Source organism: Osmerus mordax, unplaced genomic scaffold, assembly GCF_038355195.1.
Source record: "Osmerus mordax isolate fOsmMor3 unplaced genomic scaffold, fOsmMor3.pri Scaffold_38, whole genome shotgun sequence".
Taxonomy (NCBI): Eukaryota; Metazoa; Chordata; class Actinopteri; order Osmeriformes; family Osmeridae; genus Osmerus; species Osmerus mordax.
In genome coordinates this window covers 3,446-17,500 of record NW_027120595.1, presented here as the reverse complement: position 1 = coordinate 17,500, position 14,055 = coordinate 3,446, and the positions used below count along the sequence as shown (strand labels likewise).

At 47.8% G+C, this 14,055-nt stretch overlaps 1 protein-coding gene and 1 pseudogene across 1 annotated transcript; both read right to left on the bottom strand.

Moving 5' to 3' along the window:
- Nucleotides 1-518: 518 nt before the first annotated feature.
- On the bottom strand, nucleotides 519-5,895 carry LOC136939884 (protein FAM83F-like). Its single transcript, XM_067232230.1, has 6 exons — nucleotides 5,203-5,895; nucleotides 2,117-2,284; nucleotides 1,851-1,972; nucleotides 1,354-1,726; nucleotides 1,001-1,319; nucleotides 519-538 (listed from the first exon to the last, which is right to left on the bottom strand). Exons 1-6 carry the CDS (start codon nucleotides 5,725-5,727, stop codon nucleotides 519-521), a joined length of 1,527 nt encoding a protein of 508 aa, XP_067088331.1. The 5' UTR covers nucleotides 5,728-5,895.
- Nucleotides 5,896-6,588: 693 nt separating this feature from the next.
- Nucleotides 6,589-9,880, bottom strand: LOC136939887 (GRB2-related adapter protein 2-like; annotated as a pseudogene).
- Between the last annotated feature and the right edge of the window lie 4,175 nt (nucleotides 9,881-14,055).

The window sequence follows — 14,055 nt, the reverse complement described above, 5'->3', positions numbered from 1 at the left end:
CCTGAAACACACCATTGACAGGAAGAGGGGGGGAGGTCGGGGGACAGAAAGGGAGAGAAAGGGAGGAAGTGGCTTGTCACATATTCGTAGCATGCTCTTGCTCCACCCTCTGACACAGAAAGGCACCAGGATGAAAAAAAAAGGTTTCAGGTCAAACCCTGAACTGTCATATACCTTCTCCCAGCAGGGGGCACAGTCATCCCACAAAAGCAGTACGTTTCCATGACAATAATCACAATGTCCATGACCCACGACCTCCCTTGAACGTGCCATAAAAAAGACACCGGAAAGAGTTTTCAAAACATTTTTTTTTTATCAGAGCTTCTCGTCACATCACAGTATATAATCCTCATGACGTAAACATAGGACAACGTGACCTGTCTAGGTCATGCACGCAGTAGACTGAACAGACATTATAGATATTTTTACAAGACCCCAGAAATTCATTGCATTCACGTGGATAACTAAATTCCTTCACATACACAATATTTTTGTGCCATATTAATGTGTCAGTTTAATTATGGTCTGTTGTCTACCCCTGTCACAATTAAGGCACTTTAAACACACGTTTAAGGCTCATTTGTAAACATTACATTTTCAGGTTCATAAAGATATTAGCAGTATTGCACAGTATCCTCTTCAGGTGTTGTTGAAGGCCGTTGGTGGAGTGATACAGTATTGCCAGGGCCCTCTCAGGGTTTGGCCCAATTACCAGGAACAACCGGACTCATCAGCCAATCAGCTTTGCTCAGGATTGTGTACATCCTTTCTTTGACCGCTTTTTTCCCCCGCCTGGGGAAAGAGAGAGAGAGAGAGAGAGAGAGAGAGAGAGAGAGAGAGAGAGAGAGAGAGAGAAGGATAGATTGGAAATAGAGAGAACAAGAAAGAGAGAGTTGAAAAAGAAGGAACAAAGTGTAAAGTAGCTACGCAGCACATGCAGCACATACTACAGCACATACAGCAGTAACTCCTAACAAGCAGAACAGTCGTCCCAACTTACCGTCAGAGTTGTGCGTGCTGTTGACGGTCTGTAGAGAGACACTCTTGGCTCCTTGTTTTGACAACTTCTTACTCCTCCCTTTCCCTGGCGTCTTCACCACAACCTCAAAGCTGTTCTCCACGTCCGACTCCCCACTCCCCTCCACAGAGTTCTTACTGGACGCCCTGCCCCTGAAAAGCCTGCCTCTCAGCGAACTGAAACTCTTCTTCGACCCCCCGACCTTCCGGTCGTCCGATGGCAGAGGAGACAGCCTGTCCAGCTGCCCCCCGCTCCCCTCCGCCGCCTCCGCCCCCCCGCCCCCCCCCAGGGAACTCCCCGCCTCCGCCCCCCCCGCCCCCCAGGGAACTCCCCGCCCCCGTGACCTCCCCGAAGCCCGGCAGGTCGGCCAGGGAGAGCGTCTTCTGACCCGGCATGTCCCCGAACACCAGCGCGTATTTGGGGTTGTGGTACTTGTGAGCGGGGACCTTCAAGTCTGCCATCCGGGAGTCTCCGAGGGAGACCTGGAAGCGGGAGGTGGTTGCGGGTAACGGCGGGCGTTTGGTCTCGGCCCGCGCCCGCGCCAGGGTGGCAGCGCCGGGGCCCGGCCGGATGTGGAACTCCCTGTAGAGGTCCAGAGGGTCGGAGACGGCGTAGAGCTCGCGGAAGTCGCGGTCGAACACGTCGACCGCCTGGCCGCTCATCACGGTGATCATGTTGCGGTCCATGCGGGAGGACGCCCAGGAGAAGCTGGGACGCGGGAGAGAGGGAGTGGATGACACACGCAGGCATACGCTCTGGCAAAGACACACACGTTTCCTCTTCTTCTCACTCGTTTCACACACACACACACACACACACACAATGCCCTCACCTGTATGACCCAAACATGACCTTGTCTCCGTCCACCAGCATGTATTTACAGCACATGGAGCCAGGTAGCTTTCCAAAGGACAGTCCAAACCCTGTCCCCTGTAGAGAACGCACACGGAGACTCTGCACACACACACACGCACACACACGCACACACACACACAGATACATATCATAAATATACTAAAACACTTTGTCACAAAACAGCACAGCTTCAAAAACACCACAACACAAAAACAGACTCTCACACACACACTGATCCCCTACCTGGAGGTGCTGCTGTTTCAGCTGGAGTCTACTGCACATGTCCAGGAAGTGAGGCACGCCGCGGCCATCCAATAGGATGTAGACGGAGACGGAGCGCTTGGAGGCGGCGTCCAGGATGTCCTGCAGGATCTGGATGTCTGTCAGCAGGTCCATCACTATCGCCACCACCTGGAGAGGAGGGCAAATATCACTTCATTAGCAACGCCGCATGGTTGAGAGGTTCAATCCTACATTTGAAGCTTTATTGACAACAACGCCTCAACAACAGTGACAGACAGTGGATTTTTTCACAACGTGTTATTTTCCTGTTTTAACCGATGATACAGCTCTAGCTCTGACACCACCTCCGAACTGCACTAAGGGGCGGAGCTAATCCATCAGGACGTTCAACACCCTGGGTGGTGTACAGGTTTACAAGCTGACGTAGAGATGGACGCATGCACACAATCACACACACACGCGCTCCCTCGCTAACTGTGATCTGACAGAGCCCGACAAAGCAGAGAGAAATCCAGCCACGAAAAAAAACAACAAAAAAACCTGATGAGTTTCTAAAACTTCCCTGCATTTAACCTTTCCAAAAAATCTCCTAATACCGGTTTTCCTTTGGTTTCTCTTTCTCTTTCTTTGTCGCTTAGCTACCACTCCCTGTACCACAGAGAGATGGAGATTCCTTCCTGGCAATGAAGAGTGATAAACTGTAGGTCAGGTTTGTCACTTGACAGTTAGTAAGAGAAAGGTGGATTTTTCAGCAGCCAACAATACTATACATCTATAACTATAAAAAAAAAATCTATAACTATAAATAAAAACATCTATACCTATAAATTAAAACATCTGTAACTATAAATTAGAAAATCTATACCTATGAATAAAAATATCTATAACTATTAACTATGTATTTCGTAAAAACGTACATGCTGAGGGTTAGTTTAGAAGCTAAATGTATACGTGCTCTACTGCTGAGCTAAAGCCATTTAAAGCACTTCTCATTGGTTCAAGGCTTCCCTACATGACATTCCCTCACCGCTCAGTCAACTGACTCCACTCCCAGAACATGTGTGACCAGGACGCTTCTGAGGCGGTTCATGTGTGAAGTGCTTCTCTTAGTAGTCAGGTGGCTGAGCGGTGAGGGAGTCGGACTAGTAATCCGAAGGCTGCCAGTTCGATTCCCGGTCACGCCAACTGACGTTGTGTCCTTGGGCAAGGCACTTCACCCTACTTGCCTCGGGGGAATGTCCCTGTACTTACTGAAAGTCGCTCTGGATAAGAGCGTCTGCTAAATGACTAAATGTAAATGTAGTATGTGCTGACTGTGCTTGCTGTCTCTCTGAACTAACTACAAATGTATAATGTTGCCAGTCACACACACTGGTAAAACACACACACAAAACAAACACACACACACACACACACACACATTCCAGCAGTGACAGTCCTTTTGCCTACTTTCTCCTTCGCCAAGACATGCACATGAGTTCATGTTATTCCACAGCATGAATTCCACAGGGAGACCTGGGGGCATTGCTCCAATCAGAGACAGAGCTTTGTAATCTCATTCTGCACATGCTCTGTGGTGATCCTTTGTGCCTGCCAACAAACTGTTGTGCCACTTTTATCAATGTTTTTTTTTTTGCCAATAATCTTCTTTACTTTTTTCTTCTACTAATTGAAGTGTTTTGTGTTCAGTGTACAAATCCTCTAATGATTACTATTAATTATTAATGATGATTAGGGGGTCATATCGTTGAGCGGTTAGGGAATCAGGCTATCAATCAGAAGGTTGCCGGTTCGATTGACGTCGCGTAGACGGGCAAGGCACTTCACCCTATTTATTGTAAGTTGCTCTGGATAAGAGCGTCTGCTAAATGACTAAATGTAAAAGATTACACTGTATATTTACTGTCCTATATACTTTACACTATACGCTGTAACACCAACATCTTCTAAGGCTAGGTCACTAACCTGGAGAGGTCAACGTCTAACTAAGCCTGTTGTCTTATCTTGCCACACACACACACAATAGAGAAAGTATTCATTGTTTCTGCAACGATCGTGTTAAGAGTAGCACACAGCAGCTGTGTCGTGATGATGTGCGTGCTACTTCACCAGAACAATTAACTACTGAGGAATGCACACACACGCACACACACACACACACACGCACACACACACACACACGTGCACACACACGCGCGCGCACACACACACACACACACACACACACACACACACACACACACACACACACAGCTTCAGTAAGTACTTAACAAACAGGTTTGCTCGTAGGGGAAAATACCCTGCTGCTATTTAAATCAGAGAACTGTCAAACGTGTCCATCCATCATGAAGTGTATACACGCAAGCATGCTGCACTAAAGGTCTTTGTTTTCTATAAGATAACAGTTGAACCTAGAAACTTGAACCTTTCATGAATAAGTTATTCAAAAACATAGTTATCGTTTTAACGGTTATTATGCTCCATTTGCAGGTGATGTGGAAGGGTGGGGGAGTTAAATAAAGGGTGTACAAGTTAGCTTTAATACATATCATACTGTACACTTTGTGCAGGAGATGCACTGACCTTGGGCTCAGATCAAACACCACAGAACTCTAATGGGTTACCCAGCAGGAGACTGGGTAAGGCATGAGTGCTTATGTGCTGCTGAGGGCCACTCAAACAGGCAGGCCACGTTGTGACATCGCTATGGTGACCAGCAGGGGTGTGTTGCGTGTGTGTGTGTGTGTGTGTGGGGGGGGGGGGGGGGGGGGACTTCCCTGAGAAACTCCTTCACAGCCAGGTCCAAGCATGGACACGCGCGCGCGCACACACACACACACACACACACACACACATTAGAACCTTGTCACATTGTTTAGTTGTATTACGTGTGCGTGCTTTTGCGTGAGTGTGTACGTTTTCTTTTCTAGCTCTAGCTCGTTTAAGATTTTAAAGTAAAACTTAAAACATGTTCAAGTAAAACTTGTAGGTTACACACTCGGCAAAACTCAAAGTAGGCCCATTTCTAGTAGGCTACATATAAGTGTAACAACCATAAAGGCTATATACAAGTGAATAAACCTCACCTTGTTTGCTTCCTGGATGAGTCGGCGGACTACTTCTTTAATGTGAGGTCCGTTGTCTTTGGGTGGGTGGGTGTGAACTGTCACGCGCGTGACTCCTCTGAAGAAACCGCTGTTGGGCCAACCAATGTCCAGCGGCGGTACCTCTGTGTCCGAGAGCTGCGGCCAATACGTGGAATGGACACCGGAATCCGCCTTGGCATCGTTTGTGTTTGAAGACTCTGGCTTGGCTTCTGCCTTTGCCTCTGCCTCTGCCTTTGCCTTTGCCTTTTCCTCAGCCTCTGACGTCTCCACCGTTGCCATCTCGTATGCTTTGAACATCTCCCGTAACGTTTTGATTTCACGGGCTGAGAGGAAATCTACGGCTTTGTCATCTTTCAGTCGTGTTTTGAAAGCGCCGTCGCCGTTCTTCAGAAGTTCCTCGACTGCTGCTCGCTGTATCTCGCTGTAGTAGAACGCCGGTATGTCCTCGGAAACATTTGCGCTAATTTGGCCGTCCTCCATGCACATAATCTGGGACTCGGCCATGGCTGTCAGGTCCACCTCACTGCCGCGTTAGAAGCCCGAACTCTGACTTCCAAGTCACCTCCAGACTGTGACGCTGGTTACAGGTATACTGATAAGCATAAGTAAAAGGAAGAACTGTGTTCTACCTTTCATAAGAGGCGGGTCCGTGTCGGATCAGAAACACCTTGAGGTGACGGAAAGTTGGCTTAACTTCTGTGTTGCTGTGTATGTGCTGGTGACAAAGGTAATTGTGTTGCCACGGCTTTCCTGGAAAATTCCATGGTTTTCAAACTAAAGCGGGACAAGTTTAGACAAGGCAGGCGAAGTTTCTGAGATTCTATACGTGTTACAAGCAAAAAGAAACGTCTTCCTTTATGAGTAGGTGACGGCGACTCAGGCTACACAAAATATTTTTTATTTGGCAAAGAAGTACTGTACCTGTAGGCTACATGTAGATCGTTAGTTAAACTGAGAAATGTATCTCATGTAAGATGTTACAAATGATTTTCTGGAATCCTCACTTTACAACAATGTTGTCTACAATACCTTAAACGATACAGTATATAGATTATAGGCTATTTTGTATAAAAAATGGTTCACAACATGACAGAGTTACCAGTAAGAGTGTGACTTTGAGCTTAGAACTGACCACAGTATCATCTGACCACAACTGCATGCGTTAGTCGTGGACCTATGTGTCTGAAATAAAATTAAATAAAAAAGGAATCATCGATAACAACTTCCCCACAACCGATCCTATAACATTTCAAAGAAGAGATTGACTAGAAAAGAAAAGAAAAATATATCAAACCGAAAAGCACTCTCTTGTCACACACACACGCGCACCCCCCCCCCCGCCCCCCCCCCCCCCCCACACACACACAACACTGTCCTCCTCCCTCACACAGGCGTGGTGTAGTTGGAGGGGAAGAGGCCGGTGCGTCCACGGAGCCTTCCGGTCCACCAGGACACGTCGGAGCGCTCCAGGACCTCGATGATGTCACCGGCGCTGAAGTCCAGCTCGTCCCTCTCCTCGGCGACAAAGTTGTACAGAGCCCTCACCTGCTCCGAGGGGGACGACGGCATGGGCTGGAACACACGGATGGACGTGAGCACACACGTACGATACACACACACACGGTACACACATGGTACACACACACACACACACATGGTACACACACACTGTACACACTGTACACACACGGTACACACACTCACGGTGCACACACACACTGTACACATACACACGGTGCGATACACACTCGATACACACACAGGATACAATACGATATACACACACACACACAATACAAACACACCAAACACATACATGATACACACAGGTGTAGGAGGACACGCACACACGATACACACACACGATACACACCACACACAAACACACACATATACACTACTCAAACTCCTTACCTGTGGAGGTGGGAGAGGATCAGGGGGGTGGTAGGGTGCTGGGGCTAGAGTTTGGGCTGGGTGCAGGTTAGGTATTGGGGCTAGAGTTTGGGCTGGGCGCAGGTTAGGTATTGGGGCTAGAGTTTGGGCTGGGCGCAGGTTAGGTATTGGGGCTAGAGTTTGGGCTGGGCGCAGGTTAGGTATTGGGGCTAGAGTTTGGGCTGGGCGCAGGTTAGGTATTGGGGGTAGACTCTGCGATGCGGCCCTTTGGTGGTGTGGTTCCATTTCCAGAAGCCAGATCCTGCTTGTCTTCGAGACGGAGTTCTTCTTGTAGAACTCCACCAGCTGGTTTAAATCACATGGAAAGAAACCAAACTTTTATTCAGAGCGTTTAAGCACAACTCACATTTACGTGAAACGGATACAAAGTTTAGACGGATGGACAGTGAGATTAGAATCTGCTGTGGAGTCAGGAAGACAAGCGGGAGGAAATGACACCTTGTTAAACTGACTGATTGAACCAAATTGGTTGAACCAGAGGCAATTCAATATACCACCACCATTAACAATAACAGTGCATTATAGCAATGGAACAGAGACCTAACTGTGAGAATACAATACCAATGACAACAACTCCAAAGTGAACCGAACACTGACCTTATTCAGCGAGGGGAACTTGTCAGTCCACACATAATACTGCCCCTGCTGTCCATCTTCACCTTAAAGTGCTGAACATCAGCCTCGTGTCTGAGATACGGAGGGAGAGAGGAGAGAGACGGGGAGAGACAAGACGGGGTAGAGAGACAGAGGGAGGGGCAGGAAAGAGAGAGAGGGAAGGAGAGGGAGGTTAGAGAGAGAGAAGAGAGAGGGAATGAGAGGGAGGTTAGAGAAAGAGAAGAGAGACAGAGGGAGAGGCAGGAAAGAGAGAGGGAAGGAGAGGGAGGTTAGAGATAGGGAAGGAGAGGAAGAGGGAGGTTAGAGAGAGAGAAGAGAGGGAAGGAAAGGAAGAGGGAGGTTAGAGAGAGAGAAGAGAGGGAAGGAAAGGAAGAGGGAGGTTAGAGAGAGAGAAGAGAGGGAAGGAGAGGGAGACGGAGGTTAGAGAGACAGAAGGAGGGGCAGGAAAGAGTAAGGTGGTGTGGGATAGTTTCATGGGTTTTCTTGCCGATTTTATGCGCATATATCCTGGCACACACACGCACACACACACACACGCACACGCACACACACACGCACGCACGCACACACACACACACACACACCTGACAGAGATGGAGAAGTCTCCCGGAGTGCTCTGGCTGCCCCTGATGAGGAAGGAGCCCAGAGGTTTGGGCATCAGGCTGTCCTGGGCCTCCGCCCGGCTGGCGTTCTCCTGGTACCAGCTGGGGAGGGAGGAGAGGGTGGAGGGAGAGAGAGGGTGGGGGTAGAGGGAGGAGGGAGGAGAGGGTGGAGGGAGAGAGAGGGGGTGGAGGGAGAGAGAGGGTAGAGGAGGAGAGGGTGGAGGAGAGGAGAGGTAGATGGAGGAGAGGGTGGAGGGAACGAAGGCAGGGAAGGGAGAAGGAGAGGAGTGGAGGACCAGATAGAAACAGAGGACAGGGGGGTTGAAATGGGAGAGAGAGAATGGACGGGGACGGCGGAGGGGGAGGGGGAGGGGGAGAGGGTGGAGGAGGGGAGAGGGAAGGGGAGGGAAGTTGGTTAGAATGGGGAGATAAGGGTTTCCGTAGAGGAAGTTGGGGGATGATGTCATATTTACAGTACCTTGGAAGATGTATGTCTATGTAGTTCATGGGTACGAAGCCCTCTCTTCCGCACATCTCAGCTTTGAACCACTCATCAGTGGTTCCCAGTATCTGCAGGATGAGACAGGCTAGCATGAGGCCGTTACAATGGCACCACAGACAGTTAGCGCCATACTGTTAGCATGATACTATTAGCACGAGTTAAGTTAGCATTGTCAAACAGTTAGCACCATACTGTTAGCATGATACAATTAGCATGAGTTAAGTTAGCATTGTCAAACAGTTAGTACCATACTGTTAGGATGATACAATTAACATGAGTTAAGTTAGCATTGTCCTTCAGTTTCTGTAGCATGATTGTTGTTAGCATGATTCAGTCAAATGTAGCATGGCTTATTGTCTTGGGGTCAAATTTGACCTGTTTCGTCTTGAGACATGTCATAAATGTTTACCTCGTTTTTAATGGAACTAAGGCTTAAAAATGCCTAACACAGCAAACCAATGGTTAGGGTTATTGGTATTCTCATGCTATTGAGAGCCATGTGGCAATGCTGGGGAACACTAAACCCCTTTGACAAGTTTCCACAATAGTCCATGTCATATTAAACTAAACAAATACAGAGGTTGGGATCATCTTTTTCAGGTTCCCATCATGGGCTATGCAGAGCTGGTTAACATAGGACCCTGGGAACAGAATTTCTTCACTTTAGTGTAGTATGATACAGTTAGAAAATATAGCAACACTAGGATACAGTAGCATTGCATGGTCCTATTAGGAAATGTAGCATGTGGGCCTACAGTAAGTTGCTTGCTAGTGGAAGTCATCTAGACAATAACAAATTAAGAGGAATGAAAAGTCTGGAACTATAACGATGTTATCAGACAATAGTTTGTTTTGTGTGTGTAGTATCGGTGTGTGTGTGTGTACTAGGAGAGTGTGTTGAACGTTACCCTCAACTGATCTCCCTTTTTGAAGCTCAGCTCTCGTCGGCCGTGGCTGTGTATTCAAACTTCCCACAGCCTCCATTCTAGAGTGGAAGGGAGAGAGGTGGAGGTAGAGAGAGGTGGGGGAGAGAGAGGTGGGGGAGAGAGAGGTGGGGGAGAGAGAGGTGGCGGGAGAGAGAGGTGGGGGGAGAGAGAGGTGGCGGGAGAGAGAGGGGAGGTAGAGAGAGGTGGGGTGAGAGAGTGGTGGAGGTAGAGAGAGGTGGGGGAGAGAGAGGTGGCGGGAGAGAGAGGTGGAGGTAGAGAGAGGTGGGGGAGAGAGAGGTGGCGGGAGAGAGAGGTGGGGGGAGAGAGAGGTGGCGGGAGAGAGAGGTGGAGGTAGAGAGAGGTGGGGGAGAGAGAGGTGGCGGGAGAGAGAGGTGGGGGAGAGGGAGGTGGGGGAGAGAGGAGAGGGGGTAGAAATAGAGAGAGGTAGGAGAAAAGGGCGAGTCAGGGAGAGAGAGACAGGGGAGTTGGGTGGAGAGATGTGATAGAAGTGAGTAAAGGTGGATGGAAGGATGAAAAAAAGAGAGGAAATGACATAGTGAGGGGATGGAAGTACAAAGGGAGGAGAAAAAGAAAGATAAATAAAGTATGGGAGTCAGGTAGCTGAGCGGTTAGGAATCAGGCTATTAATCTGAAGGTTGCCAGATCGATTCCCGGCCGTGCCAAATGACGTTGTGTCCTTGGGCAGGCACTTCACCCTACTTGCCTCGGGGAATGTCCCTGTACTTACTGTAAGTCGCTCTGGATAAGAGCGTCTGCTAAATGACTAAATGTAAATGTAAAGAGAGAGAGAGCAGTACAGTAGCACTTCCAGCCTGTTGCGAGTGTTACAACATCCTTTGACCGATAAACTCAAAACATTTATAAAGAGTAAAACACTTAAGCCACCTTTCAAACTAACTTCACCCCCAAAGACGCTGTCTCACCTACCTATTAGACGCCAACAGTCTGCACACCCACACGATCTCTCCACGGACGACCAAACCCTGTTTCATCTGTCAGGATGTGAAGCTGCTGTTGCACTTGCGCAAAACTGATCTCTGTTGTCACCCTGTGGTCGAACGTCAGCTACACATGCAAATGTGGGTAGAGGTACACACACACACACATGCAAATACAGACACATGAACACACACACCGAGCAGAAATACAAACCCGTGCCTGGGCAAGCATACTGAAACACACACACACATATACCTACATGCATCATTTGATCTACTTCTTGAAAGGAAGTACAGTAACTCAGAAGTGGAATACCATTCAGTTAAACATTTGATTCGATTATCAATCGTTTTGAACCAAAGCGAAGTACTGCATGTAGTAAGTATAATCAGGGATCACAAGTGAACAGCTTTGACAGTAATTCAGTGATTTTAGCCAAATAAACATTCTGTTTTATTCAGTTACACTGCCCGCACACAGTTTTGTGCTCTAAGAGTTGAGCCATTAAGACTGCAGTTATGAAACTGCTGAGTTACAGTTTAACTGGTGAGGGAAAAAAGAGGAAGTATGTTTAGTAGAGAGGCCATGAAATGCTGCAGTATGTTTGGTTGAAAGGAGATGAAATGCAAAACGCATGTCTACTAAGAGAAATGGCGCGAGGGAAAGAAAATTGGGATGAGAGAGAAAGAATGGTATGAAGAAAAGATAGAATCATGAGAGAGAGAGATGAAGGATGCTTTAATCAAGCATGCAGCATAAAGTGACGGTTCTTCGTTGCTGATTACGGAAACCTATTTAAAATAGTTCAGCAGAGATATTTCTTAGAAGAGGAAGTTTTTTGTGGAGCCCTCTATAGTGAAATGTGTACACAGTCAGCTTCGGTGACACATTGTGGTTTCACAAGCCTTCTGGTTGGTGTGGTTGTGTGTCGGGGGGGGGGGGGGGGGGGGGTTGTGTGTCGGGGGGGGGGGGGGTGTGTGTGCTTGAATGTGGTTGTGTACAGTCATGGCTAGAAGTATTAGCAGTGACATATTTTTGTGTTTTGCAAAGTTTACAGCCTTACCTTTATTTTCCACATGTTTCTGTGGTGTACTTGAAAACAATGATAGACAATTCAAACGTTTTAAAGGCTTTTATTGGCAAAAACATTCAATACATGCAGTAAGAGTGAGAGAGTCCCTCCTTTTATGGCAATCAGTCTGTTCTTATAATCCAGTAAGGGGGATTTTCCATGACGATTACTCATCACACTTCCCTGTGTTCTGATGATATGATTTAGTGAATAGATGTTAGCTGACAGCTTTGTGTGGCACGGCCAGAGACAGGGTTTTTGTGATAGTTAATTCTGGCCTTAAATTAATCTTTTATTTGCATATTAATGCATCTAATCACTCTGCAGAATCATCTAGAAACCATGTGAACCAACACCACAACAACTGAAGCATTTACATTTGTGGATTCATCCCAATCATATAATACATAATAATACCACCACAAATTATCTTTCCTGAAGGAGCTCGTGGTATGTGGTTGTTGTAGCTTGTTTCAGCCACAGGGGGGCAGTATACCTGACTTGTCATCCTGTTGACTGTTATGAAACCGTTTTGTGGTCTAATCATTTATGAATCAGATCAGCTGTTGGACACACCAGGAACCTACACACACACACACACACACACACACACACACACACACACACACACACAACACACACAAGATATGGTCTTCCTGGTACACTGGTGGCTTGGCAGTCATCCCAACTCACCTGGAAAGAGGGAGGGAGGGAGGGGAGTGTGTGTGTGTTTGGGGAGGGTTGGGTTGGGTAGGGTGGGGTGGGGGGGGGGGGGCTGGAGGGAATTAAACTTTGATAGGGATGTTGCTCCATACTCGATGACAGTTGCCAAGGCGACACTTGCAGTAACGATGTAGGTACCTGCTTGTTAGTGTTTTGCTTCAGTCAGGAGAAGCACAGGTGACCCCAGGTTATCATCAAATGGTGATGGACCAATCTCAACACACACCATGTGACCTAGCATTTACACACAATTAGAAGGCACACTTACAGTGTTAGCACACAACAATGCTATAAGCAGTGTGTGTAAGTGTTTACTTGGTGTGTGTGTGAGAGAGAGAGAGAGTTGTGTGTGCGAGAGAGAAAGAGAGAGAAGTGTGTTGTGCGTGCGTGAGAGATGGAGAGAGAGAGAGTTGTGTGTGTGTGTTCAGCCTGCAGTGGGTGGAATGTGCTGATGAGTATTTGTGATGGTGAAGTGTGATCACGACGTTGTCGTCAAGCAAAGAGGGAGGGAGGGGGGAGATGGAGGGAGGGAGGGAGGGAGGGGGGAGAGGGAGGGAGGGGGGGAGGGGGAGGGGGGGAGAGAGGGGGGGGTGGAGGGAGGGGGGAGGGGGAGGGGGGGAGAGAGAGGAGGGAGGGGGAGAGGGAGAGGGAGGGAGAGACTGTATATTGAAGAATGCAGGAAGGAAAGATGATGCATACCTGTGTCTCCCTTTCTCTCTCTTTCTCTCTCTCATCCTCTGGTGAATGAAGTGGGTCATCTCCCAGTCGACAGGAGCCTATCCATCACTCACACACTCACACACACACTCACACACGCACACACACTCACACACTCACACACTCATCTATCACATCTCGGACTGATACCTTGACATAAAGTAGGAGTTATAGAGAAACAGTAAAAAGCAGTGTGGCAGTTATAATCTGAACGTATGTTTTTATTTAATCATATTTATCATCTATTCATGTTTTTCAGAAAAATCAGCGGATTGATTGATTAACTACTTAACTAATCTATTGATCTACTTAACCTCATCTCCCTTCTCCCCCCCCCTCTCTCTCTCATTCCCTCTATTCTCCTGCCTCTCTTCCTCTCTCTTCTCTCCATCCCTCTATCCCTGCATCCTGGCCCGCTCCGGCATGGTGTTGCTATGACAGTGGGCTTCTGACACACCTTGACATCGGTTACCCTGGCGAGGAACGCATCATGCAACAGTCAAGCCAACCATACAGAAGCACTGGATTGTGGTAAAAAGAAAAACGTGGACCCCGAAAAAATAACAGTTAAGAAAGTTCACTAACCCATGAGTAAACTTGGAAAGACACACACGTGGCACAAAACAAACACACACACACACACACTGATTTAAGCAGTACCAAGGTGACCTTTTGAACGCTGCTGTCCAATGAGAACTGCATATATTAGCATATGTTAGACTGCTACTGCGTTTCATCTGTTTATCTGCGCGTGTGTGCATC

What these genes read in the sequence shown, in the direction of transcription:
- LOC136939884 (XM_067232230.1), bottom strand. Translation starts at nt 5,727, where the DNA reads ATGGCCGAGTCCCAGATTATGTGCATGGAGGACGGCCAAATTAGCGCA. An exon ending in GTCATGTTTGGGTCATACAG is followed by an intron (nt 1,727 to 1,850) that starts GTGAGGGCATTG and finishes CCCGCGTCCCAG; the next exon opens with CTTCTCCTGGGCGTCCTCCC. An exon ending in GCTTCGGGGAGGTCACGGGG is followed by an intron (nt 1,320 to 1,353) that starts GCGGGGAGTTCC and finishes GGGGGGGCGGAG; the next exon opens with GCGGGGAGTTCCCTGGGGGG.